Here is a 25,711-nt window from a genome sequence, read left to right on the forward strand (position 1 = left end):
TCCCATTTTTCCCTTCATGAACTTATTACATCCACCACGCTAAGTATTTTACTTATTGTCTTTCTACCACCACTCCCACCCAGGAATACAAGTGTCATGATGGCAAGAATTTTTGTCTGTTTTGTTTGCTACTGTATCCCTCACTTTATAATGTTTGACATAAAATAGGTGCTCAATAAAAATACATTTACAAGGCTGGACATGGTGGCTTATGCCCATACTCCCAGCACTTTAGGAGGACAAGGTGGGAGAATTGCTTGAAGCCAGAAGTTCGAGACCAGTCTGAGCAACATAGCAAGTAAGACCCCATCTCTACAAAAACATTTTTAAAAATTAGTCAGGCATGGTGGCGCACGCCTGTGGTCCCAGCTATCCCAGAGGCTGAGGCAGGAGGATCACTTGAGCCCAGGAGGTTGAGGCTGTAGTGAGCTATAATTGCATTGCTGTACTCCAGCCTGGGCAACAAAGTAAGACTCTGTCTCCTAAAAGAAGAAAAAAATGTTATTTACAAAATGAACAAGGAAGCCAGAGCCAAGTTTCTTGTATCACAGTCAAAAACATGAATCCACCATGGAACCTCTCAAGTGCTGCTGGCGTCCTGAAATGTTTGTCTCCCACCCCACCCGAGAACTTAGACTGTACTGACAGAAGTCACTGGCTACATAGGGACCCGTGTTCATCCCAAAGTGAGGACAGCAGCTGGGTCTCAAGGCCTCTTTATTACACAAGATGCTAATGGGACTCATTAAAAGCTTCTCATTACCCAGCTAATTACTGGGCTATGTGGGCAAAGAACATGGGCCAGGACCCAGGGTTGGGAGCATTTGGTAGGATGAGAAGTGGGAAGCTGTTTACATGCAAATGGCATGACTGTTTCACTCCTGTGAGGAGCCCAGGTGCTCTTCCTAATTGGATCCATCCATCTCCCTCCTCCTCCTCTCCTAACCCCACCAATCTGGAGCTGGAGGCCCAAGCTAAGCAGGCTGAAGGGAGTTGCGTGTGCAAGAGGAGGAGGTGTTAAGCCAAGAGCTGAGGACCAAAAGCCTCCTGGGTCCAATCTCTGCATCCAATCCTCTCCCCGACCAACCCATCCGTCCCTGCTCCCAAGCCCTGGCACCAGGGAAGCAGGGCTTCAGCAAAGGTCCACCATAAATAATGTCCTTTGATGATGCAGCATCTCAAAGAGGATGGCAGGAGCCAAGGATGGTGGCAGGGGGCAGGGAACAAGGGGATGGCAGGGAGAGCTGATCACCCCTTGATCTCTGGGATTAGCAAAGACTTGAAAGAGCTAATGCTAGGCTATGTTGGAGAAGTGATGAGGGAGGGAGGTATTGGAGGGCTAGGACAGCCTGGGCTTCGTTTTGCCTACAAATCATATGGAAATGGCACGTAAAGTGGGTGTTGCAGCTATAGAGTGCCCAAGTGTTTTTTCTTGAACACCCACCCTTTATTTGAGCCACATCTCAGATGATGTCCCTGGCCTAGAGGAGCAGGGTACTTGGAGTCCAGGGTCCTTAGCAGCTCTTCCCCTGCAACTTCCCCTCTTTGCCGCTATGATGGGTTAGGGATGAGGCCAGGAAAAGGTGTGTACAGTTGTGCTGTGATGAGACAGGTTAGTCAGCAATTCACTAAGGGCCAGAGGTAGAAGCAGACCCTCTAGCTTGTGCACACGAGATGGCCTGAATATATCCACCACACGCACAACTTGTGGACTCTCTCAAAATCCCAGAGGGGTACTGGCGAGGGGAGGGCAGGGCTAGGGTCATATGTGACACTGGGTGGAGATACCAATGAAGAGTGGAAGGATGACAGCATTCTATGTCCTGCCATGTCCTGCAGCCAGGAGACAGCTGGAGAAAACCCCACAGAGCAAGGAACAAGAGGCCCTCAGAGCCTGGGGAAGAAATGGACTAAGCCAGGAGGACTGAGCTAGAGCTGGTTTAAGCTGTGAGATGCTAGGATGGCTCCTCATGGGTTAGGGGAATCCAGGATGGCTTGTCCCCCTCAGAGGCCGAAACAACCCAGACTCTGACAGCGCTGAACTGGCAGAAGGGAAAGGGCTAGGAGAGAAGAGGCAGGGCTGGGGAGGGGAGGACTGGTAGCAGAACTCCAGCTTCTCCCACAGTGATGGAGCTAATTCCAACCCTGTAATACAGGTGAGGAAACTGAGTCCTTATTGGTTTCAGGGGATGAAAACACACACTCGGGCTCCAGAAACGAGGCAGAGACAGGAAAGAGGAGGAGGAAGGAAGAGACAGAAGAGTAAAGGAGGAGGGGAGTGCCTTCCCTTCCTCGAACTCCAGTCCATCCACATGATGGGCACATTGAGGACAGGGGTGAGGGCCCTAGCCCTTCCCCTCTCCCACCACCCACAGCCCAGGGAGCTGACAGTGCCTTTAGCCCTGTGAAGGGAAATGCAGGATAGGGAGCAGCAGCTGCATGTTCTCCTGAAATTGCTTCTGAAAATGACCACTTCACTGGGAAAGTGACGACAATTTGGGCCCTGGGAGCAGGAGATGAGATGGAAAGCGGGGGCGATGAGGCGCAGGTCACCACCCCCCTCTCGGCCAGATAGGCCCTTCTCGGCCTGATTCTGAGAAGTCAAGGATGGGGAGAGCTGTTGGGGGGTGGGAGAAGGCTGGTCAGAACCTGAGTTACCCCTATTCTGAACAGAGCCACCCTTCTACCAAACAAGGCAGGCTCTAGCCCCTCACCCGCCTGAAAACAGATGATTCCCCAGGTCCTATCTCAGCTTAGAGCAGGGTGTGCCAGAAGCAAGTGGCTTGTGCTCGGAGAGCAGATTAATCTGCAGGCAGGAAGAGAAGTTAATCAGTTCTCCCTGGCCAGCATGATAGCCGGGCCGTGAGCTGCCTGCAGATGGAAGTCAAGTGGAGGGAGACCCCAGTCTCAAGGCACAGTGAGTTCAGGGAAGGAAGTGGGAAGAGATAGGCAAGGTAGAGATCTTGAAAGGAGGAAGAGACAGCCAGAGACAAAAACAAAGGCAGCCCCTGGTAAGCTCTCACAGACCACAGATCTAAATTTTACTGTGAATATATGAGCAGCTTGTTCCCCAAAGGTAGAGGCCAGGATGGTGAGAGGCTGAGACAAGACAGAATCTATGAGAAAATAGATATGAGGGGGAGTAGAAAAATATTTACAGCATTTTACAAAATATTACATATTGATATCAGTCAGAGCCCACAGAAACAGGGACAATGAGACGGTGTGAGATAGTTGGGAGGGTGAGAAAAAGATAATGACGATGATGCAGGAAAAATAAAGGAAGAGGAGAGGAAAGGGCCAGGTCACAGGGATGGGAGGGTCTTGATGAGGGAGCCTCCCAGTGAAGGGCCACCTGCTGCAGGCCCCAGCTGTGGGACAGCGACGAGCAAGATAACTGTTGGCAGCAGTTTGGCATCTCGGGTGTGTGAGAAGGAAGGGGGTGTTGGGGAGGCTGGTGTGATGCAGCCCTGTGTTGTGTGTGGGAGTAGAGGGGGTGATGGCGCTCTCCCACGTTCAGGAGACCCTGCATTCCGCAGCACTCCTAGCATACATAAGCCCTCCAGCCTTGGGCCACTTTTCAGGCTAAATCGCCAAAGGATCCCAGTTTCTGCCAAGATAGGGATGCTCACTTCTTCCCTCCAGGGACACACTTAATGAATCAGTCCACTGGCCACCTGAGACCTAAGCCCCATCCTTAGCTCCCCCCGCAGCCCCTCCACCCACCACAGTCTCTCTAAACACCCCCCAGAGCTCAGCCGGTCAAGGAGCCCGGAGACAATTTCCCTTCTTTTCCTTTCTCATTACCTCACTAGCTGGCTCCAAGGAGCTTGAGGAGGAAAAAGGGCATGGGGGCAGGGGTCTAAGTACACCTGGGTGAAAAGATAGGGGGAACAGGGACCGACCCACCCTGACTGAACCTTTCCAAGCCACATGTTTTATTAGTGAGCAAAGAGGCTGAGGGTTGGAGGAAGCTACTTTTGGAGGAGAGAACAGGAAGGGTTTGGGACAAGGGTCCTCTTCAAGGGTAGTTTAATCCCCAAGCCATGCCCCACGATCAGAGGGGTTAGAGACCCTCCCACACAGGAGGGCAGAGGGGGTTAATGCTGGTTTGGGAGGAAGCAGCTGCAGTCTCTGCATGGCGCCCCCTCCTCATTGCACTGTCACCTCCAGGCAACGACTCCCCTTCTTCTTGCAGTGTAGCTTGCTGTTGTCACCACCTACGGGGCCCTGGATGACCTTGACAGCCACACTGTTCTCCTTGAACCTCATTGAGAACCTGGAGAGGGAACAGAAAAACCAAATCTAGTGCCCATCCCCTCACCCCGACTCCCGCATTTCCATGATGGCTCCCCTATCATGCGAGTCAGAGGGCTTGAGGCCCCAAGAACCTGGGTGGGGGCCTGAGAAACACCTCCAAGCCCCACCCTGCTCTGCCCTACATGCTTCGCTTTCTGATCCCGGTCACAATGACCATTAGCCTGGCTGTCTACCCTAAGCCGCCCTTCACCCCCAACTCATGGCCTCACTTCTCAGTCACGGTAACTGCAAGCTGCCTCTGTGTGGCATCCAGCACAGCCCGGTACATTTTGGTCAGCAGTTCAATCACATGCTCGCTGACCAGCAGGAAGTCCCCCTTGGAGCCCACCGATGACATCTTAGGAAGAGGGAAAAATAGCAGGAAAGGGATTCATTTTTTCTCTCCAGCAGCACCTGAGGGACATCAAAGGCCCAGAGCGAAAGGTCTGGTCCCCATCACCTCCAGCCTTCCCCAGCTCTGGGATGCATACCACCTTCTCCAGTCCAAGGCCTGCCCCACCCAGCTCTGATACCTCACTCAGATGCAAGCTAAAGAGCCCATCCTTGAAGCTGGTGACTGACACCCCAGCCACATTGTCTAGCCCAATGACAATTTTGGCCTGGGACTTCTTGGTGTCTGTGAGAATCACATGGCCCTTGGTCAGGAGGAGAATCCGAGAAGAAGTCTAGGGACGGAACAGGAAAGGGTAAGGAAAGGCAGGATTAATTGCCCCCACTCCACCTGGCAGGGCGCAAACACAGCCTGCCATCCACTCTGCAGATGCCAGAAAACAGCTCTGCAGTAGCTGTGGGAGGAGTTCAGCCTGCAGACCCTTACCTTGCCATTGCCACGATTGACCTTCTTCACGGCCTCTGCCATCAGAACAGGCCCTTCCTCCCCACCTTTCAGCTTCTGCAGCTTGGGGTTCCCTTGCAGCCCAATGTAGTCACCACAGAATGGAATGGGGACACTGAGAACACACGGGAGGTGTGCAGCAGAGACAAGCCCACAGGCCTCTCCCCACCCCCAGAGTTCCCATTCTAGTCCTCCTGGGCCCTTCCCCCACGTCCATGTATCCTCTGTCAGTGTCCACAGAGCACAGTCCGGGACCAAGACATCAGCACCACCTGGAGAGTTGTTAGAAAGGCAAATTTTGGTCCCCACCCCAAGACCTGCTGGATCAGAGACTCTGAGGAGGGACATAGCACCTGGGGATGACAATCCTGCCAGGTGATTCTGAGGCAGGCTCAAGTTTGAGAAGCACTGCTTGATGGAACTGGCTGTGCAGGGTCTGGGAGGCCCTCACCTCTGGGGATATGAAGCCTTCTTGCCCTTGAACAGTTCACTGGCACAGAGCTTTTCCCTCAGGATCTCTACCTGCTTCGGGGACAGCTGATCCCGGAACTTCTTGCACTGTGAGGAAGAAGGAACAGGAGCTAAAATCATGGAGTGGGAGGGCAGGGCTGGGGAGGGAGGTGAGAAACATCGACTAGAAGACCCTAGGAGAGGAGAGAGACTGAGGAAAAAGGACAGGCACTAGACACCTCAGGGAGAGGCCAGGGCTGGAGGACCATTGAGGAGGAGTGCAGAAACCGAGGGAGGCTGGGGTAGGGAATGGACACCATCAAATAAAAGCACCAGGAGGGCTCTATGCTCAGCTCTCAGGGCAAGGCTTAGCCCCAGACAGGTGCTGAATAAGCATTTCCTGAATAAAAGAATAAATTACATGATGCTAAGTGAAATAAGCCAGACACAAAAGGACAAATACGATATGATTCCTACTTATATGAGGCACCTAGAAAAGTGAAATGCATAGAAACAGAAAGTAGATTATAGGATATCAGGGGCTAGGGGAATGGGAGAATAGGGGGTTATTGCGTAATGGGTACAGAGTTTCAGTTTGGGGTGATGAAAAACGTGTATGGAGATGGATGGCAGTGATGGCTGCAGAACAACATGAATGTCGCTCATGCCACTGAACTATACACTTAAACACCGTTAAAATGGTAGATTGTATGTTATGTACATATTACCACAATTTTTTTAATGAGAAAAAAATAGAAGAGGGAGGCAAAAGAGGAAAATCAGGGTGAGGGGGAAAAAAAGATGAAATGAGAGGAGGGGTGCCTGGGATCCACTTGCCTTCCACCGGTAGAAGAGTTGCTGCAGCTCCTGATTCGCTGTGCTGAGGCACTTGTAGGGGGCGGCTGGCCATGTCTTGTCCAAGATGTTTGTGGATGGCAAATTGTTCTTCAGCCCCAGTAGGAATTTCTGTACCTGGTTTGGGAGCAGGGGGATTGGGAGTAGAGTGATGAGAAGAAACACTTCCTGACAGGCAAACTGGCACCCAGATCCTGCCACTTCAAAGGAGGAGATTAACCCACAGTGAGAAGCAAGGGGTGGAGCTGAAGAGATGGAAGGGAGTCACCTCCTGGATCTTTTTCAGCGTGAGGTGCAAGCTTGAGGCCGGGAGGTAAGAGCATGAATAGGAGACTGGAGGGAGAGAAAGATTAGTTCCAACCAGAGACCTGCTACCCAGGGCAGTGAGGTAAGAGGAACCAATATGAAAGCTGGTTTCAAAGTTTTGCTCCTGTAGCTTTCTATTCCCTCTGTTCACAATTACCTACGGGTGGCAGCCACTGTCTGTGTCGGCTGTTGGCTAGGTACCAAATTTCCCCTCCTCTCAAATCAGTCAAGTCCAAACATGTCAGCCTCCATTCAAAGGAAGAAGGAACAAATAAAGGAGCAAAGGAGAAAGAGCAAATGAAGGTTCAGGGAGGCAATGAAGAGGCCCAGAACTTCAGAGCCCCCATTCCTCTCTTAAGCTTTGGGATCCAGACCCTCGAACAACAAAGAGGGGCTATAAGCAAATGTGTCTCATGTCTGAATGAGTAATAGTCAGGGTCCTAACCACGGTCAAAAATCCAATCAGTGGAGGTCAGTTACAATTTGCTCCAGCCTCTGTCCAAGATCCCATGCTCTTCCTCCTTCTCTCTGGCCTTTCCCAAGGTTTCACTGGAAGTGCTTTTCTCTCCCCACTTTCCTCCCTGACACTTAGACCTCAGCCTCATGTCGTAGGACCTCTGCATTCCCCGGGCACATCACCCAGACAGGACTCTTTCCCATGCCCCTACCCAGCCCACACATGATCACTGTGTGCCTTGGCTCAACTCTGCCAACCTGGGAGATCTGCTCAAAGCCCTCCCTGATTCCCCAAGCCCCAGATTGCCTCTCCTTTCTTTGAAGCTCCACAGCAATTTGCCTACACTCATCTTTATACTATAGTTATTTGCATGGAAAACAGCTCCCTTTTCTAGACACTGAGTCCTTATAAGGCAGGATCCCAGGTCTCACATTTTTTTTCACTATTCAACATTTTTTGAGTGTCCACTTAGTGCCTGGCACTGTTCTAGGTATTGGGACATAACAGTCAACAAAGTCTTCATTTTCACTGGATTTACATTCTACTATAGGGTGGAGAAGGGGACCAACTACACAAGCAAATAAATATAGAGGGTGATGTCAGATAATGGCATCTGCTGTGATGCAAAGAAGTAGACCCTGAGGCAGGAATGACTGGCAGCATATTCCAGAGACATTAAAAAGCCAGGGTGTGCAAAAATTAGCTGGGCATGGTGGCGCATGCCTGTACTCCCAGCTACTCTAGAGGCTGAGACAGGAGAATCGCTTGAACCCGGGAGGCGGAGGTTGCAGCGAGCCGAGATAGCACTACTGCACTCCAGCCTGGGTGACGGAGCAAGACTCTGTCTAAAAACAAAAGAAAGGGTGACCGGAATCACTTGAGCAGGAAAAAAGGATCAGAGGGTAGGTCGGGGCAGATCATGATGGGCTTTGTAGGCTGTGGTAAGGAGTGAAATGGAACACCATTGGAGAATTCATGCAGAAGAGTAGCATAATATGATGTTTTTAAAATTCAATATAGCTTATTATTTTGCAAATTTTTTTAACTTACAGAAAAGTTGAAAAAAGATACAATTAACATCTGTATACTGTATGCTCCTCATCGAAATTCACCAACTGATAATGTTAACACCTTGCACTATCTGTGTACTCTAACACATATACACATGTGTGCATATAAATACATGCATATACACATTTACACAAATCCTTGCCACCCTACCATCCTAAACTAGGTTATAGATATCATGACATTTTACCCTAAAACATCAGCATGCCTCTCCCAAGAACTGGAACATTCTCTTACATGATCATAACTCCATCATCACACCTAAGAAAATCAACATCATTCATCCAACAGTGATCCACACTCAGATTTCTCTACATGTCCTTTACAAACTTATAAACATGTCCTTTTAAGCTTTGTTTTATTTTTCCTTTTCCAGGATCCAGTGAAGCTTCATCCATGACTGTTTAGTCTCCCCCAATCTAGAATGACTGTTTAGTCTCCCCCAATCTAGAATGAGGATTCTTAAGTTTTTGTTTTTGTCTCTTTTTTGGAGACAGGGTTTTGCTCTGTCACCCAGGCTGGAGTGCAGTGCCACCATCACAGCTCACTGCAGCCTTGCCCTCCCAGGTTCAAGTGATCCTTCCACCTCAGCCTTCCAAGTAGCTGGGACTACAGGTACGAGCCACCACACTCACCTAATTTTTAAATTTTTTTTGTAGTGTCTAGGTCTCACTATATTGCCCAGACTGGTCACAAATTCCTGGGCTCAAGCAATATTCCCGCCTCAGCCTCCCGAAGTGCCAGGATTACAGGAGTGAGTCACCTTGCCTGGCCAAGGTTTTACATCCCATAGAGCACCTAGCAACCTGTTTGTTTATGGCACAGAATTACTGAAGATATAAAAAATGACTTGATTTTTGGCACTTCTAAATGTCTGAAATTTTTATGAAAATGTTTTACTAAGATATCAGGTTAAAAAATTAAAATAGAAAGAGGCAGAACACAGTATATTGTTGTAACTGCAGGAACTATCCAAGCTCATTGTAGCTTCCACTACAGGTCTGGTGGGTTTGGTGGGTTTGGGATCTGGGTCTGGAAAGGCCTCCACGACTGGAGTCCCCAGTCCCTGGTCTGATTTTATTTATTAATAATTCAAAAAACATGCCTAAGCATCTGTCATAATCCCCTTTGTTCCAATTAATGTGGAGCCTCTGAAGGCTTTCTTCTTTTCATTGTTTTTTCTAGATTAGAAAGTTCTGCCCTTTCCTATGCAGCCCCCCTCCTCCCAGGTCTGCCTAGGGCCACGGGTTGCCCAGGCCTCTATTGATGAGGGGCAGTCTTTGGCAGTGGTTAAAAGCTCTAGAGTCAAATAATTTATAACCCAGCTTTACCACTTACATCTGTGGAACCCCTGGCAAGTTATTTAACTTCCCTGAGCCTTGGCTTTTTAACTATAAAATGGGAGAAAGAAAAGAGCCTACCTCACAGGGTTGGTGAAAGTATTAGAGTTAATGCACATAAAGAGCTTAATGCATAGTAGATGTTCAAAATGGGTAAGGCCGGGTGCAGTGGCTCACGCCTGTAATCCCAGCACTTTGGGAGGCCAAGGCGAGCGGATCGCTTGAGCTCAGGAGTTTGAGACCAGCCTGGGCAACATGGTGAAACCACATCTTTACCAAAAACACAAAAAATTAGCCAGGCGTGGTGGCATGTGCCTGTGGTCTCAGCTACTGGGGAGGCTGAGGCTGAAGGACGGCTTGAGCCCAGGAGATGGAGGTTGCAGTGAGCCGAGATCATGCTTACTGCATTTCCAGCCTGGGCGACACAGCAAGATTCCATCTCAAAAAAAAAAAAAAAAAAAATAGGCTGGGTGCAGTGGCTCACACCGGTAATCCTAGCACTTTGGGAGGTCGAGATGGGCAGATCACTTGAGGTCAGGAGTTTAAGACCAGCCTGGCCAACATGGTGAAACTCTGTCTCTACTAAAAATACAAAAATTAGCTGGGCATGGTGGTGCATGCCTGTAATCCCAGCTCAGGAGGCTGAGGCAGGATAATCGCTTGAACCTGGGAAGCGGAGGTTGCAGTGAGCCAAGATCACACCATTTACTCCAGCCTGGGCGACAAGAGTGAAACTCTGTCTCAAAAAGTAAATAAATAAATAAATAAATAAATAAATAAATAAATAACAAATGATAATGGATACTAGCGTTAGTTACAGTCAAGGCAGTGGCAAATTGGAATAGTCAGAAACACTGGGGGGATCAGTGCCCAGTGGCTGCAGACTTCTATGGGGGTGTGATTTATTGAGGCCCTGGTCTAAACCCAGCAGCTTCTGGGTTGACAATTAGTAGCTGCCTGACAATATACAGATGAAAGAAAGGAGGAAGAATGGCAGTCAGGAGGTAACAGCAAAATCAAATTACAAGTCTCAGGTGTGTAGCAAGAAGCATGTATGGTGGGAAGGCAGCTACTCTGGCACCAGCACAAGAGGTGAACAGGCAACTGAAGAGACCTGGAAGATGGAAATTCCCTGGGGAGGGGAAAAGAACGAGCAAATGAAGTCTCAGGAAGGCAAAAAAGAGGCCCAGAGCTTCAGAGCCCCCATTCCTCTCTTGAGCTGAGGGATCCAGACTCTCAAACAACAAAGAGGGGCTGCAAGCAAACATGTCTTATGTCTGAATGAGCACAGTCAGGGTCCTAACTATGGTCAAAAACCCAGTCAGCAGAGGTCAGTTACAATTTGCTCCAGCCTCTGTCCAAGATCCCATGCTCTTCCTCCTCTCTGGCCTTTCCCAAGGTTTCATTGGAAGTGCTTCTCCCTCCCTGGTTTCCTCCCTGACACTTCTCAGAAGCACTATTGCTATCCGACTGATGTCTCCAGAAGTTACTCTTCTCTGTCCCTGTTTTTCTCCCCCTGGGAACTGCCTGTAAGTTTGAATGTGTAGGCCTTCCAGGTAGGTCTTCCCACCCAGCCTGACCCACGTCCTCCAGAATTAGGATAGGTCCTTCCTGAGATTTACTTTCTGACTTGCCAACAATAGTTTCAGAGGAAGTAGAAGGAAGACACAATTCCCCCACTTTCACCCCAACCGTAAAATATATCTTGGGAGGTTGGGCTAGTTAATGTGCAGATCACTCTACTCTTAAATGAGGCTTAGCCTCTTCAACTGTTGTTAAACATCCAGCCCCAAGCTCTTCACAAGCCTATTTGACCATAGACCAGATGATGGGTGTGCTGAGACCCCTTCCTGCCACAAGGTTGCCTGGAGTGTCCACTCATGCCAAAATGCTATCTGATTCTGCCCCTGAGTACAAGGCACTGGGGCCTGGTCCCTACAGGTAGCTGCCCTCTTCTCCTAGGACTTAACTACATGCAGACTGAGGAAACTCTTGGGGGAAAGCTTTGGGTTGCCTCTTCTCAAACCCCTCTCCCAAACCTGTGCCTCCCTGCTCCATCCCTAACATCTACCCTAACCCATACCACTTACCATGCTCTTGTAGATGAAATCTGCCAAGGTGAGGGCAGCCTCTGACCGGAAATATTTGCGATAATTCTTTCGGGCCTGGCAGAAAAGTACAAAAAAGTAGCCAAAGTGAAGATAGGCAGATTCCGGAAGAGGTTCTACTATTTTTTAACCACACAAAGACCTGAGTAAGATAAAGAGCTGAGACTGTAGCTGGAAGGAGGTAGTAAAGTCAGACAAGTTGGCAGTGAGGACACTTAGAGCAGAAGGCAAAGTTCTGCTGCCAAGTTAGGCATCTACACACCCAGACACCTACACAGGTCTCCCCTATAGGCCTCTCACTCCCAGATACCCACCCACACATGGACGGACTGATACACAGAAGTACAGCCTGGGTGCAGGCAGGACTAGCTCTCTGCTGCTCTAGCCAGCAGGTGGCACAATCCAGGAGGAACAATGTGAGGAAGCCTCTCTTCCACTCTCCATTACCTTCCACCCTCTCACAAAGGCCTGGATCAATAACACGGATGCCTTTATCTTCCCATAGTGTTTCTTTTGCTGTAGAAAACATGGGAGTTGTTAGAAAAACAGCATCTCCTGAGCCACCTTCCATCCTCCCTATTAGAGTGAACACAGTCGGATTTTGGGGGTGACCATACCACATTTCCCCGAAACCAAGCAGAGATGAGGATCTGACTCTTTCGCATCAGCTGGTAGTGGGTGCGGCAGCGCCAGCCTCGGTAAATCTTCTGAATGAGTGTGGCCAGCTGCTGGAGTCTCAGGCGCCTCTGTTCTTCGAGGTAGAAAAGCTGTGGAGAGGTGGAAGAGACTGGCTCAGGGGAACAGTACTGTCCTCTCCTATACCCCACGGTACTTAGGCTTCCCAACTAGGCCTTATTTGATCATTCCTTTGTCTTCTTAGTTCATTTATTTATTCATTCAGTAAACAAGTATCTACTGAACTCTAACTTTGTAGCTAGATGTTGATCACTCCGACCCTCAAGGGCTCTGCCTCAGGCAGAGGCACTTAGAGCCTTGCAGCACTGAGCTCCCCAGACTCAGGGCAGTGTAGGAACCCAACAGTTCAGTTCCCAGGGATACGGTTCCTACAGACAGGAAGCTTCCCATCTACTATCCATTCCAGGTTATACATGCTCCCACCCCCTCCAGCCTTTCTCAAGTGGGCTTTCACTCTTCCACCTTCCACCCTCACCAAATGCAAGTGCACTTCTAACTCACAGTCTTGGGGCTTCTAATGAATATCTTTGTCTTGCCAAAGGCCAGCTCCCCCGAGGACATGCTCAGCTCCCCCAGGACCTTCTCGACACCTTCCCTATGGAAGCAGATGACAGAAAGCTGCAGAGGGGTATCTCAAGAGAGAGTCCTCTTCCACCTTTCCCCTAATCCTTTCAGCCTCCAAGAAGTGGTCATTCAATTCATTCTTCCAAGTATCCATTCACCCAGCTTCAGCAGATGTGCACTGCACCTCCAGGTCTCTTCCTCCAGAGATGCTTTCTGCACTGCCCTTTCCTGATGCCCAGTCTCCCTATGGGGTCTTACCGGTCTCCCCCATTCCAGTGAGGCCAGGTGCTCCGGCTCAGCAATCGGTACCTCTCCAGGAAGGGCCCGTAACCCTGGCGGTGGGCATAGCCTGCCCGTCGCACCCGCACATTCTCCAGCAGTCCCAGGTACCGAGCCTGGGTTGCCACCAGGTCTGAAGAGAACTGACCTCGCTGCTGATGCTCATTGGGCTTTATGCACCTGGTGGGAGGCAGCGTAAGGCACAGGCTTCAGGAGCTGACACCATTGACAGTGTAATCCATCATGTTCCCCTATGCTGCACACAGTCCACTTCATTGAAAATTTTCAAAGAAAGTAGACACACTGGCCTCCCCAGTTTCACTCGCTTCTATGTATTCCCTACTGAATCTGATGCTTTCTCACTGGGATTCTCAGCTCCTTATCTGACTGTTTTCTGTGAGGAAAGGACCTCTGATATCCTTATTCCAGAAGCCTCCCACACGGACATGTTGTATAGCGCATGGACCCTGCACATGCCATCACATATGTAGCATGTTCCCCTGCACGCCAGCATGTCACCTGATGTAGTTGGGGTTCTTGGAATACAGGTTCTTCATGAGGATGGCCACAGAACTCTTGAACTGGGCCCCAGCAGTCGGGGGGCGTTTGAGAGATGCCTGCTTAGGATTGCCCTCAGGAAACAAGGACTGAAGGAGGGGGTGCTGGGCCTTCCACATGGCCTGTGACAGGTCTCGGAAGAGTAGGTCATTATTCTTGTCAATAAAGTTGGTCACATTGTATGTCACCTGTAAAGGAGCAGCTATCGGTTTGGAGACCCCACAACCTTGTCCCAGCACTTGGCCCTCCCAGTCTCATTGTGAAGTATTCCAGACTCTCACCTTCCCCGGGTTCCTCCCCCATTGCCTTCAGCCTGGGCTTGGGCCCTAATCTCTGCCCTCCAGCCCTGCCATTTCACCTTGCCCGCATAGTGGCAGATGCGAAAGCAGCTGAGGCCCATGGTGTGGTCATATTGACGCTGGGCATTCTGGGTGACTTTGCTCTCATAGTGGCCATGCTTGGAGAAGAGCTGGTTCAGCTTTGCTAGGAAAGTGGAGTCACTGACCACCCCAGGCCGCAGGCATTCCTCATCCAACATGGCCAGGATACCTCGCTGATTCTGGGCCAGGGGAACAAAAGAAGGCCAACCTAAATCTGGTCCTCCAAGATGTCCACGTTCTCACTGCTGCCCCCTTTCTCCACTCTTATCTTCTGCCTTCTTTACTGTCCCTACCAAGTGGGGAGTCAGGGAGAGAGACAGGGGAAGGATGTTCAGGCAGTCTGGAAGAGGAAGTCCCACAGATAAGAGAATGATAACTCACATGCTCAATGAGGTTACAAATGATGCCATTATCAAAGTAGTCCACCTTTGTCCACGGTATGCCCTGGTCAGGGGAAACAATTACAGGGAACAGGTCCAAGACAAGCCTCCAGAGACCTCACCAGATCCAGCCTTTCACCCACCCAACAAAGGACATCAGAAAGTCCCATAATTCAGAGGGGTCCTTGGTATGATTTCTATTTATGTCCCCATCCCTCCAAGGTTGGTGGAGAATTTGTGGGGTGGGTAGACAGACACACGGAAGGAACTGGAGCAGCTGTGACAGAGGGTGAGACAATGCAGAGATCCCTGTAGGTGGTGTAGGGTGGAGAGGGAAGTGTAACATGTTGAGTGAAGATTAGGATAGAGATTTCCCATGTGGGAGTGGGGAAGGATCCATGTGTATGTGGAACAGCGGCCACACTACTCTGTGCTCTTTAAAACCACAGCATGTGAGTGAGAGTTTATCATCAAACAACAAGGCTAATTTGATACATCTTCAAAGATCTACATCCATGATTCTCAAACTTCAGTGTGCATCACAATCACCTGGAGGGCTGTTAAAATACAGATTGCTGGGTCCCACTCCCCAAGTTTCTGATTCAACAGGTCTGGGATGTGGGCCTGGAATCTGTATTTCCAACATGTTTCCAAGTGATTTTGATGCTGCTGGTCCAGGACCACCCTTTAGGAACCACTTTATCTACATGAGACTTTTAGACTATATAATGTTTTGAAAAGCAAGAATGGTGCAAAAGCAGAAAACCCAAAGATAATTGTTCTCTACTTTGGGGACTTGCTGGGCATCAGGTCTACAGACAGGACAGTTCCTGACCCCACCCAAGGGTCAGATGCTCTAGGCTGGGACATTCTCAAGTATGGCTGGGAAGCATAGGTCTTTCTTTCCTCCCTCTATCACAGGTCTTTAGCGAAAACAGAACTAAATTAAGTTGCCCTCCCACTTCATCCCCCATATACCTTCCCCAACCAGTTAAAGGAATTATGATATCCTTAAAATACTATGTTGTTGTAAAAAAGCATCCTTACATACTGATATGGAAAGATCTTGTTATGCGATGACGACACGGTACAGAACAGAGAATATTTACTGCCATTTGTATAGATTTTATGGGGAAATATATTTACAAATTTGCTTGCATATGCGTAAGAGACTTCTGGAAGGAGGCCCATGTTGGTTGCCTCTGAGTGGGGAGGAGAACTAGGAGGCTAGGGGCAGAAGCAGGAGGGAACGTTTCCTTATATATTTTTTAAGCTTTTTGAATTTTGAAGCATGGGAATGTATTATGTATTTGATCATTCAAATCGTTAAAATTAAAACACACAAAACAACTAAAAAAACTTTTTCACACATTGTGACCACATTGCCTGAAATTCTGTTACAAATGATTCCTGAGAGCTCACAAGGGAACATCCCTGGGAGGGTTTTGATGAGTGAGACTCTCAGCCATTCACACTTTGAAGGGAATGAGCTCAGTCAGAGAGCTTTTCTAACACCTAGCCATAGAAATTGGAGCCATGTGGCATTTTTGGTAAGGAAGTCTGGGATCATGGTGTTACAAGAAAGGACAGCAACTGTAGCTAGGGCCCGGGGGAGACCAAGGACTCTGAGATGTTAGAGAAGGGCACAGAAAGAGATGTGGTTGGGCCAAGCCCAGGAGAAATGTCCTTTTTATATTTGGCTCACAGTCTGCCATAGGCCAAGCACAGCTGTCACTTCCCTCTTGTCAGGACTTTCCACACGTGCACCCTGGGAGGCCAGGGAAATGCAGAATGGAGAGCAGAGGATTAGGGCTACTTGGTAATGCTGGAATGATCTACTCTGCAAGGGAAACATTTTGTCCTCTGTGTTCCCATCTGGGGATGACTTAGAGGAAATTGTGATCAAGAAGAAAGGAAGCTCTGGCATATGCCTAGAAGTTGTTTAAGAGGGGAAAGTAGAAAAGACTTAGTTTACTTCTCTCTCATATTCCTCTTGCTCTTCTTTCAAGGTCATCTCTATGAACACCTGCTGCAGCTTCTCATTGCAGTAGTTGATCACAAATTGCTCAAAGCTATTATCCTGAGAGAGGGAGCACAGGTTAGAGAGCTCACTCCAAGACTTTCTCCCTCTCAGCCCTACCTCCCCCCACTCGCATCCCCCCTGTGAGCCTGTCCACCTCTAATCCTAGGGGAGCAGGGTTCTGAGGTGAGGAACTCTCACCTCTAATATCTCAAAACCGTAGATATCAAGGACTCCCATTACCTTCTTCTTTTCCCCGATGCCCACCTGAAGAGGACAGAAAGATAAATCTGAGGACAGGCCCCCTCTGCACACCAGGCCAGGTCCTTCTGGAGCGGATGGGGTTGGAGTAGGGGGCAAACAGAACTAGAAAGAGCTTTGCCAAACGGGAAAGGAATTGTTGTGATTTTACTCTTGCTCCTCCATACACTAGAGAACAAAACAAAGAGGGAGGCAAGAAGGAAAAGGAAGATACAGATAGATTCCAGGATGGTGCTACAATGGTACCAGGTAGAAAGACAATAAAACCTCTCAGGACAATAACCATCTCTTACATTTGTAGAGCATTTTACAAAAGATTCCATGTCTTTATTTATCATAATCTTATAAGGTGCTTTTATTGCCATTTTACAGATGAAAAAGTCAAATTTCAGAAGGATAGGTACTTACCCAAGCCTAGACTCAAATCCCTTCTTATTCTACTACCTTTCAGTAATAGCTTCTAAATAAATGGCACTTCCATGTGGATAATTTGTTAATAACAACTTTACTGAATATAATTCACATACCACATATAATTCAGTGGCTTTTTAGTATATTCAATAGGTTGTACAACCATCACCACTACCTAATTTCAGAACATTTTCATCACCCCGCAAAAGAAATCCTATACCCATTATTAGTCACTCCCCATACCCCTATCTCCCCCAGCCCTTGGCAGTCATTGATCTACTTCCCATCTCTATGAATTTGCCTATTCTGGACATTTCATATGAATGGAATCAAACAAAATGTGGTCTTTTGTGACAAGCTTCTTTCACTCAGCATAATGTTTTCAAGGCTCATCAATCTTGAAGCGTGTATCAGTACTTCATTCTTTTTATGGACAAATAACATTCTTTTGTACAGATACACAACATTTTATCTCTTCATCAGCTGATGGACAGTTGGGCTGTTTCTACTTTTTGGCTATTACAAATAAGGCTTCTATGAACACTTGTGTACAAATTTTAGCTGAGGACATCTAATTTCAGTTTTCTTGGGTATATACCTAGGAGTGGGAATTGTGGTATCATATAGTAACTATTTACATAATTTATCTGATCCTCATTAAACCCTGTGAAGCAGGTAGGCATGCATTAGTGTTTCTTAGTTTTTTATTTAATTTACTTTTTTTCATAAAATATAGATTTGGGGTCTCACTATATTGCCCAGGCTGGTCTTGAACTACTGAGCTCAAGCGATCCTCCCACCTCAGCCTCCCAAAGTCCTGGGATTACAGGCATGGGCCACCACGCCCAGCATATTAAAGTTTCTTAGTGGGCGTTTCCAAATCAGGACACTGAGGCCCAGAATCTTTGTGATATTGAAAGTCCACATGACTTTCAATTAAGTAAGTAGATGATAGATCCAGATTGTCTAACTCAAAAGCCCGTGATGTTTCCATGACAACACACTGTTGGAAGGAACTGTACCCTCCCATCATCCTCCCTACTCTGCTCATCTCAGAAACCAAGGTATAGGGCTAGTGACAGGGCAAGAAGGTGAGGCAGACAGGAGAGCATGGAGAAAGGAGAGCGGCCACTTGCCTTGATGCTCTCATTGATTCGATTCACTATCCAGTCGAAGAGGCGGCTGTAGACATTCTTAGCCAGGGCATCCCGAGCATACTGAGCCTGTGGATGAGGCCCAGCTGGTTAGGGCGGCATCACAGAACAAGGTCAAATCAACCCCCTCCACTCCAGTGAGCCCCTTACCTGCATGACATTCAGTGCAGTGACCACCTTTTCCTTGGCTGTTTCCATGGTCCTCGAGCACAAAGCTCTCTCTAGTTCTTCTGAATTCAAGCCCACAGTCTCCCCAATCTCCCGAATACCTGGGGTAATGAGAAAGTACACCATGTCCTTAGAGGCAGTTTTCTCTCAGGGGAGGGAGTGCGATCTGATAAGTGAAACTGCCTGAGAGACTGGTGTCCTGGGGTCTCACTGGAGAAGTCATTGCAGCCAACCCAGAACATGGCCCTGGAGGAATCTCAGGGAGTTGGGGGGCAGGAGAAAGGGGATCTGGGCATTTTGCATGTATCATCTACTTTAATATGAGAATCTCCTGAATTAGGTGTGATTATCCCCATTCTGCAGAAGGATCACCTCAGACTCAGAGAATTTCCAGACCTAGATATATCAAATTTCAAAAGCTCATTCCCATATGCTTCATCGGGAGCTCTCAGTGAGTCTGTTTAGGGGAGAACTCAGGAGTGGGCTGAGTGGGACTGCATCAGGGTGAGATCAATTATGCTAGGGATGGCAGAAGGACACGACTTGCAGTAGGAGATTAAGGATCTGGGTAGGGGCTCCAGCAGGCTGGGATGCAGACCTCTCCCATCACGGATGCCACTTGCTGGTGTCCCATTGGCCTGGAACTCATCAGCTACCAACACGTTCCCCAGCTTTAGCACCATGGATGTCACCTCTAGCACTTGTTGAATCTCCTCCTCCGAGAACCCAATCACTGCCATTGCACTCTTAGGCAGAAAGCAGAAATCAAAAGCTGAACTGTTAGTGCCAGTCCAATGAGAATAGAGGATGACCTAAAGGCCCAAGCCTGCCCCACCCCGGGCACCCACCTGTACAGCCCTGAAGCTGGAGGCGTCGTCCAAGCCATCCACTCTGGATACTTCCTGATTCAGATAGGCATAGCCAGTTGTATCCCGCTCGAGCTTCAGGGCCTCTGGGAGGGCCAGTGTTGGGGAAGAGGGTTAGTACCCAAGGCTCTCTGGAGCCCTCCAGCCTTGACACCTCACAGCCCTTGCCCTAATGGATTCATTCATTTATTCAAAGGAGTCATTTTTGTTTTGGGTTCTTCCCCTGCCTCGTTTGATTTGGGATCATTAATTCCTGTGATGACAGAATAATTTTTTGTTGTTGTTGAGACAGGGTCTCACTCCGTCACACAGGCTGGAGGGTAGTAGTGCGATCTCGGCTCACTGCAAGCTCCACTTCCCAGGTTCAAGTGATTCTCGTGCCTCAGCCTCCTGTGTAGCTGGGACTACAGGTGAGTGCCACCACGCCTGGCTAATTTTGGTATTTTTAGTAGAGATGGGGTTTCTCCATGTTGGCCAGGCTGGTCTCGACTCCTGGACTCCACCTGCCTCAGCCGCTCAAAGTGCTAGGATTACAGGCATGAGTCACTGCACTCGGCCTGATAAACTAAAATTTTAAGTACACTTTTAAGTAGTGTTTAGGGTTTTCATGCTCATATTGGTTGGGTTTTCCCCCAACTTTTATGAAACAAAACCCTCATTTTACTCTTCTCCCTACCCTCAGGGTTCTAAATAATAAAAATAAACAAGCAACCCTTCCATCCTACGCAAGTGCCTCTGGAGGGTGAAGGAAAGGGGAGAAGGGTAAGCTCATATCTCCTGCCTGCCCCCAGCCTCAACTGTCGGCCTGGGTTGCTCATTCATTGTTTGAACACCAAATACCAATAAAGTGGCAGGTAGCATGTTCCCCGACCCTGACACCTCTTCTGAAAAGTTTTCTCTGATGCTGAGGCACTGAGCCAAATGACTCTCTTGCATTCCCCACTGGTGAATATATATCCCAGCCCATATCATATGGGCTAGGTTTTGTTTTTTTCTGTCTCTCCCACAAATGAGCAACTTGTGTGTTGGGACTGTGTTTCTCATCTCCATATTCTGTGTGCCTTTCTGGCATGCAGGAACTTTTCTTTTTAATAAACGAATCAAGTGAATTATCAAAGCTGTTTCCCTAGGATGGGAGGGATTGGGTTAATCATGGAGTTTGAGGGATGTCAATTATCTGGTATGCAAATGATCTGAGAATCAGGGAGCATCCTTCAAACTATAAGCTAATGGTAGCTCCCCCGGCACACAAATTTTGAAACAAGAGCCTGCTAAGGAGGCGTATCTGGAGAGAGAATGAGTCAGAAAGTCTGGGGATGATGATACCTGGGAGACCTCATCTAGAGTTGATTTAAACCAACAAGTGACAGACCAACCAGAACAAGACACTAATGCCCATGATGCAGACAAGTTGAACACAACCAAAACTATTAAGCCAGGAATGAGCATGAGATCTGCAGGTGTTCCTGAAGATCATAGAGATCTCCAAGAGTGGAAAAGGAGATAGCACAGGTCTAGCATAGAATCACCAGAAACCAAAGAGACATTCTTGGGGGCCAGACACCCACAGTGCTCGCAGCCAGAGGGGAGAATGGGAGGCAAACTCCAGTAGGCTTAAAGTCCACCAGACCCTCCAGTGATGCCCACCCAGAGCCACTTCAGGCCAGTACAGCATCCAGGCTGTAATGGACCCTTCCCCAGACCAAGCCAAGGGGCTGTAGGTCTTCTGCTCTTATAGCCTGCTGCACAGGCCTGATGGCCCCGATCACACCATATTACAATGGATCTGCTCACACACCTGTTATCCCTAGAAGACTATAAGTTCTTCGAGGACAGGGTCGTGTCTTACTCAAATCTGTATCCCTAGAGGCTAGCATAATATTCGATCATAGGTGTTCAAGAGATGTTGAATGAATGAATGAATGAATGAAAATCAGGAACACGGTCCTAGGTGAGGCAAATGTAGACCCAGGACAGCTTCAACTGCTGCTCACTGAAAGTTCCTGAACACTTACAACATTCTGCCTGCTTCCCTGTTTTAATTAAATCCCCTTAAGTTGAAGGTAGGAAGGAAAGTAGATGGAGACAACTGTTTCATATTTGAAGCCAGCTCAGGAAAAGCAGAACCCAGGCAGGAAAGAGGAACAAGAACAGTGAAGAGGCAAGAAGGCATATCCCTAGCAATAAAACCCCAAAAAAAGAAGATAACACAGGGGTAAAGGAATTTGTTCCCAACAATGAGTGGGTGAGGCTCAGAATGGGAAATGCAGCAAGGAAAATCTGGGAGGTTCAAGGGAAGAGGGCTACAGGGGCCCAGAGGGAACAGGGGTTCTGGGACTGAATGGAGGTTGGGGACTTTGCCATGTGTCACTCATGAGAACACTTTCCCCATGCAGGCACATACTCAGCAGCTGTGCATCTGCTCCAGCCAGCAGCTGATAGAAGATGTGGAAGTTCCTTTCTCCTTTGAGCTGCTTCACTACTCGGGATTTCTCAAGCAGATCTGGCAGAGAATTAGAAAATAACATCCTGAGGGCCTGGGAGATGCCGTAGCTTCCCTCTAACTCTGCCCCCATCACTGGCATTCCTAGTGGTTGGGAAGTCTCCTTGATATTTAACATTCTGTCTTTCTACAGGAACAGATTAGCAGAAAGGGCCATGTGAGGCAGGTGGAAGACAGGTGAGTAGAATTGGGGAGACACATACAGTTTGTGATGACACCACCGAGGGGGGATCCCTTGAAGTCAAATTCAATATCCATGTACTTTCCCTTCAGAGAGAGACCAGAGAGAGAAAGACTTAGCTTCTTCCTCTTCTCACCACCCTGCCCGGGAGGGGTCTGTGCCACATTCTTCCCTCTCAAGCCCCCACATCATCTCCTCCCAGGTGGGGAGACATTTACTCACAAATCGGGAGGAATTGTTGTTGCGAATGGTCTTGGCATTGCCAAAAGCTACAAAGATGAGGAGGGGAGAAGTGAAACTCTAGAGAAGGGAAAGGAGGAAGGGCTTCCAGTCCTCATGACAATCTCGGATTTTTTGGGGCTGAACAAGAGAGGTGATTTTGCAGCACTGGGGAAGAGGGTCTAGGGTTTAGTGATTCTGGAGGTTAGGTGTAGGGTGGAGAGGGCAGAGAGCAGAATTCTCACCCTCCAGCACTGGATTAGACTGCAGCAGCTGCTCCTTCACAGAGTTCACCTGCTCTCCTTTCCCACAGATGGCAGCCACATAAGACATCACCAGCTTGCTGGCCTCTGTGCAGGAGAAACACTCTCGTGGGTCCCTACCCAGGACCAGCCCATCCCCCCATCTCCTTAACTTCCCTCACCCCAGAGCCTCACCACCCCTTGGAGTCAGATAAAGTGGGAAGGAAGTTCTGTGGGGTAAAGGTTCAGGTCTAGGTCTGGCTTGGAAAGAGACAAGGAGGCAGTTCCAGAGGTGACTCCATGTGTTCCCCCAGCCAGGGGCCTCACCAGTCTTGCCCGATCCACTCTCGCCTGTGATGAGGATACACTGGTCTCGGTCCCTGTCCCTCAGTGACTGGTACGCCACATTTGCCAATGCGTAGCTTGTGGGGAGGAAGTGGGCAATGACTATTGTGGAACCAGTTCAAGACACCATCTTTCACTCAATCTCCAGCATGCAGGTTCATCCACTCTCTCTACTTGGAGCAGACTGGGCAAGATGTGACAGGCCTTGGAAGGGGCCTCCAGAAGGCCAGGGAAGGAAGGGGCAGCTGGAGAAGCCCCTTCAGGGGAAGGGACAAAGGAAATTAGGATGACTCAGTGTCAAGAAGCTGGGGCCCTGTCAGTCTTCCCTTGGTCCCCCTACTCACATATGGGGCTTCAGCTCATAGAAAGTATAGTCTCGATATTTGGCGATGAACTCTGGCCCATAGATGGGAAGCTGCTGATAGGGATTCACCGAGATCACCACATTCCCAATATAGGTCTGGAGCCAGGAAGAAGGTGAAGGGAATGAGCTGGAGGGTGAGGTGGGTACCTGTGACCTCTCCAGCCACATATCCACAGCCAGAGACACCCATATGACACTCACATAAATCTCCTTGCTTTCATAGCGAAGCTGAAGATTCTTGAGCAGGGATTCCTCCACCAAGGGTTCCAGGAGGACAAGATCCTCCACCCCCACAGAACCATCCAGGAGAGGCATGTCCAGAGGGGCCACTGATCCTGGAGATAAGAGGCACAGTTTGCTGATGTCCACTCAGCTTTAGGGACCAATAACTGTTTGAGGGGAGGATGGCAGAAGGACAAAAAGAGCCTTCCTCTCTTCCTACCCTGGCCCTAAAGAGAGCCCCCAACCTAGGAGAGGCCTCTGGACCAGCCCAAGCTAAGGGAGGCTGAAACTCTCAGCAGAAGGTTGGGGGGATCCTCTGGGTTACAGTTGGTAGAGGTAGGGCAGGGGCGGGACAGGAACACCTGCCTCTGACCACCAGGGGAAGGCAGGCACCCAGTGGGCTACAACTGGGGAAGCGGAGTTGTGACTGAAGGAGAGAGGGCTGAGGAGGAAAGTGTAAGTGAAGACTTGTGCTGCCGCCAGGTACAGAAAGCCCTCTCTCTCCCGCACTGGGCCCTGGCCAGGGTCCAGACTCCCTATCTCCCCTCAGTGCTTCTTCTCAACACTTTACTTCTCACAGCCCCTATTAAAGACACCCAACCTACCCATACCCATTTCAGAAGTTCTTCCAAAGGTCTCTCCTCCCCTGGCATTGCTACAGTGAGCTTCATTTTTAAAATGGGAACTGGACAAGGCAGAATTATAGAGGACAGAGGCAGGAGTTCCTCCATAAGAGACTGGAATTTCCCAAAGAAAATGAAAGTGGGGTTTGCTTCCACAACAAACAGGCAGTTGTCAGGACCTCTGGATGTGTTACATGTCTGTCTCTATTTTTCCATCTCCAGCTTTTACACCCACTCCTATAAGCTTCTGGCATGGACTTTGCCCCAGATGGACACACCCAGCTTCTTGGGGAAGTGGGCAAGGAGGAGCAGAGTTGGAACTACAGGGAGGGTGGTGGGGCTTGGCCCCCACACAGTAGGCACATAGCAGGTGTTCCCTAAGGAGGAAACCCGGCCCTCCTCAGTCTTTCCTGTGAGACTGAGTAGGCAGAGTGGCCAGGCACAGGACAGAATTATTAGTACAATGGTCAATGCCACTCCCAAACAGGAATGAAAGAGACACATTCTCCTACGCTATTGCATCTCTGAACCCGGGTCAGAGAGGGGAGGAAGCAGGAATGGAAGTGGGGCAAGAAGGGGCACAGGCTTCCTTCTCCCTTCACTTAGCTTTCCCCAAGCTCTAGGAAAAGAAAGCACTTGTCACTTCTCAGAAGGACACAACTGAGGAAGTAATAAGAATATCAATAATAGTCTCTAGGAATCATGCAGCGTTTACCATGAACTGGGCACGGCTCTAAGCACTGTACAAACACTAATTCATTTAGTGCTTACAATATCCCCACGAAGTAGATACTATTTTTGTATTTTCTAGATTTTACAAAAAGTTAAGTCTTTTAACTAACTTGGCAGGGAAGGGTGAGAAGCAGAAGGTGGGTCGGGAGCAGGCATATTCTTTGGATTTAGATTTGAAGGGAGTGGGAATGCGACTGGTTGAGGGTGGTGAAGGGCAAAAGACAACAGGCCCCTGATGGGGCACCTCAAGGTGTTAAAGAGAAGCAGTGACAGGTCAAGGCAGGACTCACCCAACACTGGAACTAGGGTATAACTTCACTGTCCTTTGGAGAATGGTGGATGAAATCTCAATTTGACAGGAATGGGGCATAGGAGTCCCGGCCCCGGGATGGAGAGGTGGTTTAATGGGAGCTGTCCATGGTGCAGGGAAGCCGGGAAAGAGGCTGGCCTCCTCTTGCAAGTGTCCACTCTTCTGATCTTCCCTTTTGCTGCCTCTTCCAGCCCAGGCTCCCTGTGCCACTCAAACCAGGAGAGGCCGGAGATGGCTGATCAGCACAAAGTCCAGACTGTTCCTGCTGAGGGTGTGGCTCACTTAACCCTTCACAGGCCTGAAGCCCCAGAGGGAGACACTCAAGCTCCCTCTAGGTAGGAAAGGATATCTGGCTGGCATTAGCTGAGAGGCTTAACTAAAGGAGGGTTCTTGCTCCATTGTCTCCCAAATTTGGAAACGAAAGCTGGAAGAATGGAATTTATAGCCAAGGAAAATATTTCCCAAAGAGAAGTCAGGAATTTTGTCAAGGGCAG

The 25,711-nt window shown here is 48.9% G+C and overlaps 2 protein-coding genes across 3 annotated transcripts in view; both read right to left on the reverse strand.

Moving 5' to 3' along the window:
- Positions 1-701: 701 nt before the first annotated feature.
- On the reverse strand, positions 702-25,429 carry MYO1A (myosin IA). Of its 2 annotated transcripts, XM_015431071.4 has the most exons (28): positions 25,198-25,429; positions 23,532-23,665; positions 23,311-23,426; positions 22,949-23,043; positions 22,625-22,729; positions 22,383-22,429; positions 22,183-22,246; positions 21,881-21,979; positions 19,459-19,562; positions 19,209-19,356; positions 18,593-18,711; positions 18,425-18,511; positions 16,818-16,883; positions 16,572-16,676; positions 14,598-14,660; positions 14,195-14,395; positions 13,798-14,024; positions 13,258-13,458; positions 12,937-13,030; positions 12,357-12,506; positions 12,187-12,255; positions 11,722-11,796; positions 6,443-6,577; positions 5,607-5,713; positions 5,138-5,270; positions 4,833-4,985; positions 4,530-4,657; positions 702-4,279 (listed from the first exon to the last, which is right to left on the reverse strand). In XM_015431071.4, the coding sequence occupies exons 2-28, from the start codon at positions 23,643-23,645 to the stop codon at positions 4,153-4,155; spliced, it is 3,132 nt and encodes a 1,043-aa protein (XP_015286557.1). In that variant the 5' UTR covers positions 23,646-23,665; positions 25,198-25,429; the 3' UTR covers positions 702-4,152. The 2 variants fall into 2 exon arrangements, with proteins under 2 accessions (XP_015286557.1, XP_073863327.1); XM_074007226.1 differs by lacking the exons at positions 702-4,279; positions 4,530-4,657; positions 4,833-4,985; ... (6 more) ...; positions 12,937-13,030; positions 13,258-13,458 and having other exon boundaries at positions 13,913-14,024; positions 14,118-14,395.
- The window catches only part of NEMP1 (nuclear envelope integral membrane protein 1), a 37,198-nt gene continuing 36,852 nt past the window's right edge, over positions 25,366-25,711 (reverse strand). The window contains exon 11 of the transcript XR_010579462.2: positions 25,366-25,482. The gene's annotated coding sequence lies outside the window, so the exon portion shown is untranslated. The remainder of the gene's footprint in view (positions 25,483-25,711) is intronic.

The sequence above is a fragment of the Macaca fascicularis genome, chromosome 11, assembly GCF_037993035.2.
Source record: "Macaca fascicularis isolate 582-1 chromosome 11, T2T-MFA8v1.1".
In the NCBI taxonomy this organism is placed as follows: domain Eukaryota; kingdom Metazoa; phylum Chordata; class Mammalia; order Primates; family Cercopithecidae; genus Macaca; species Macaca fascicularis.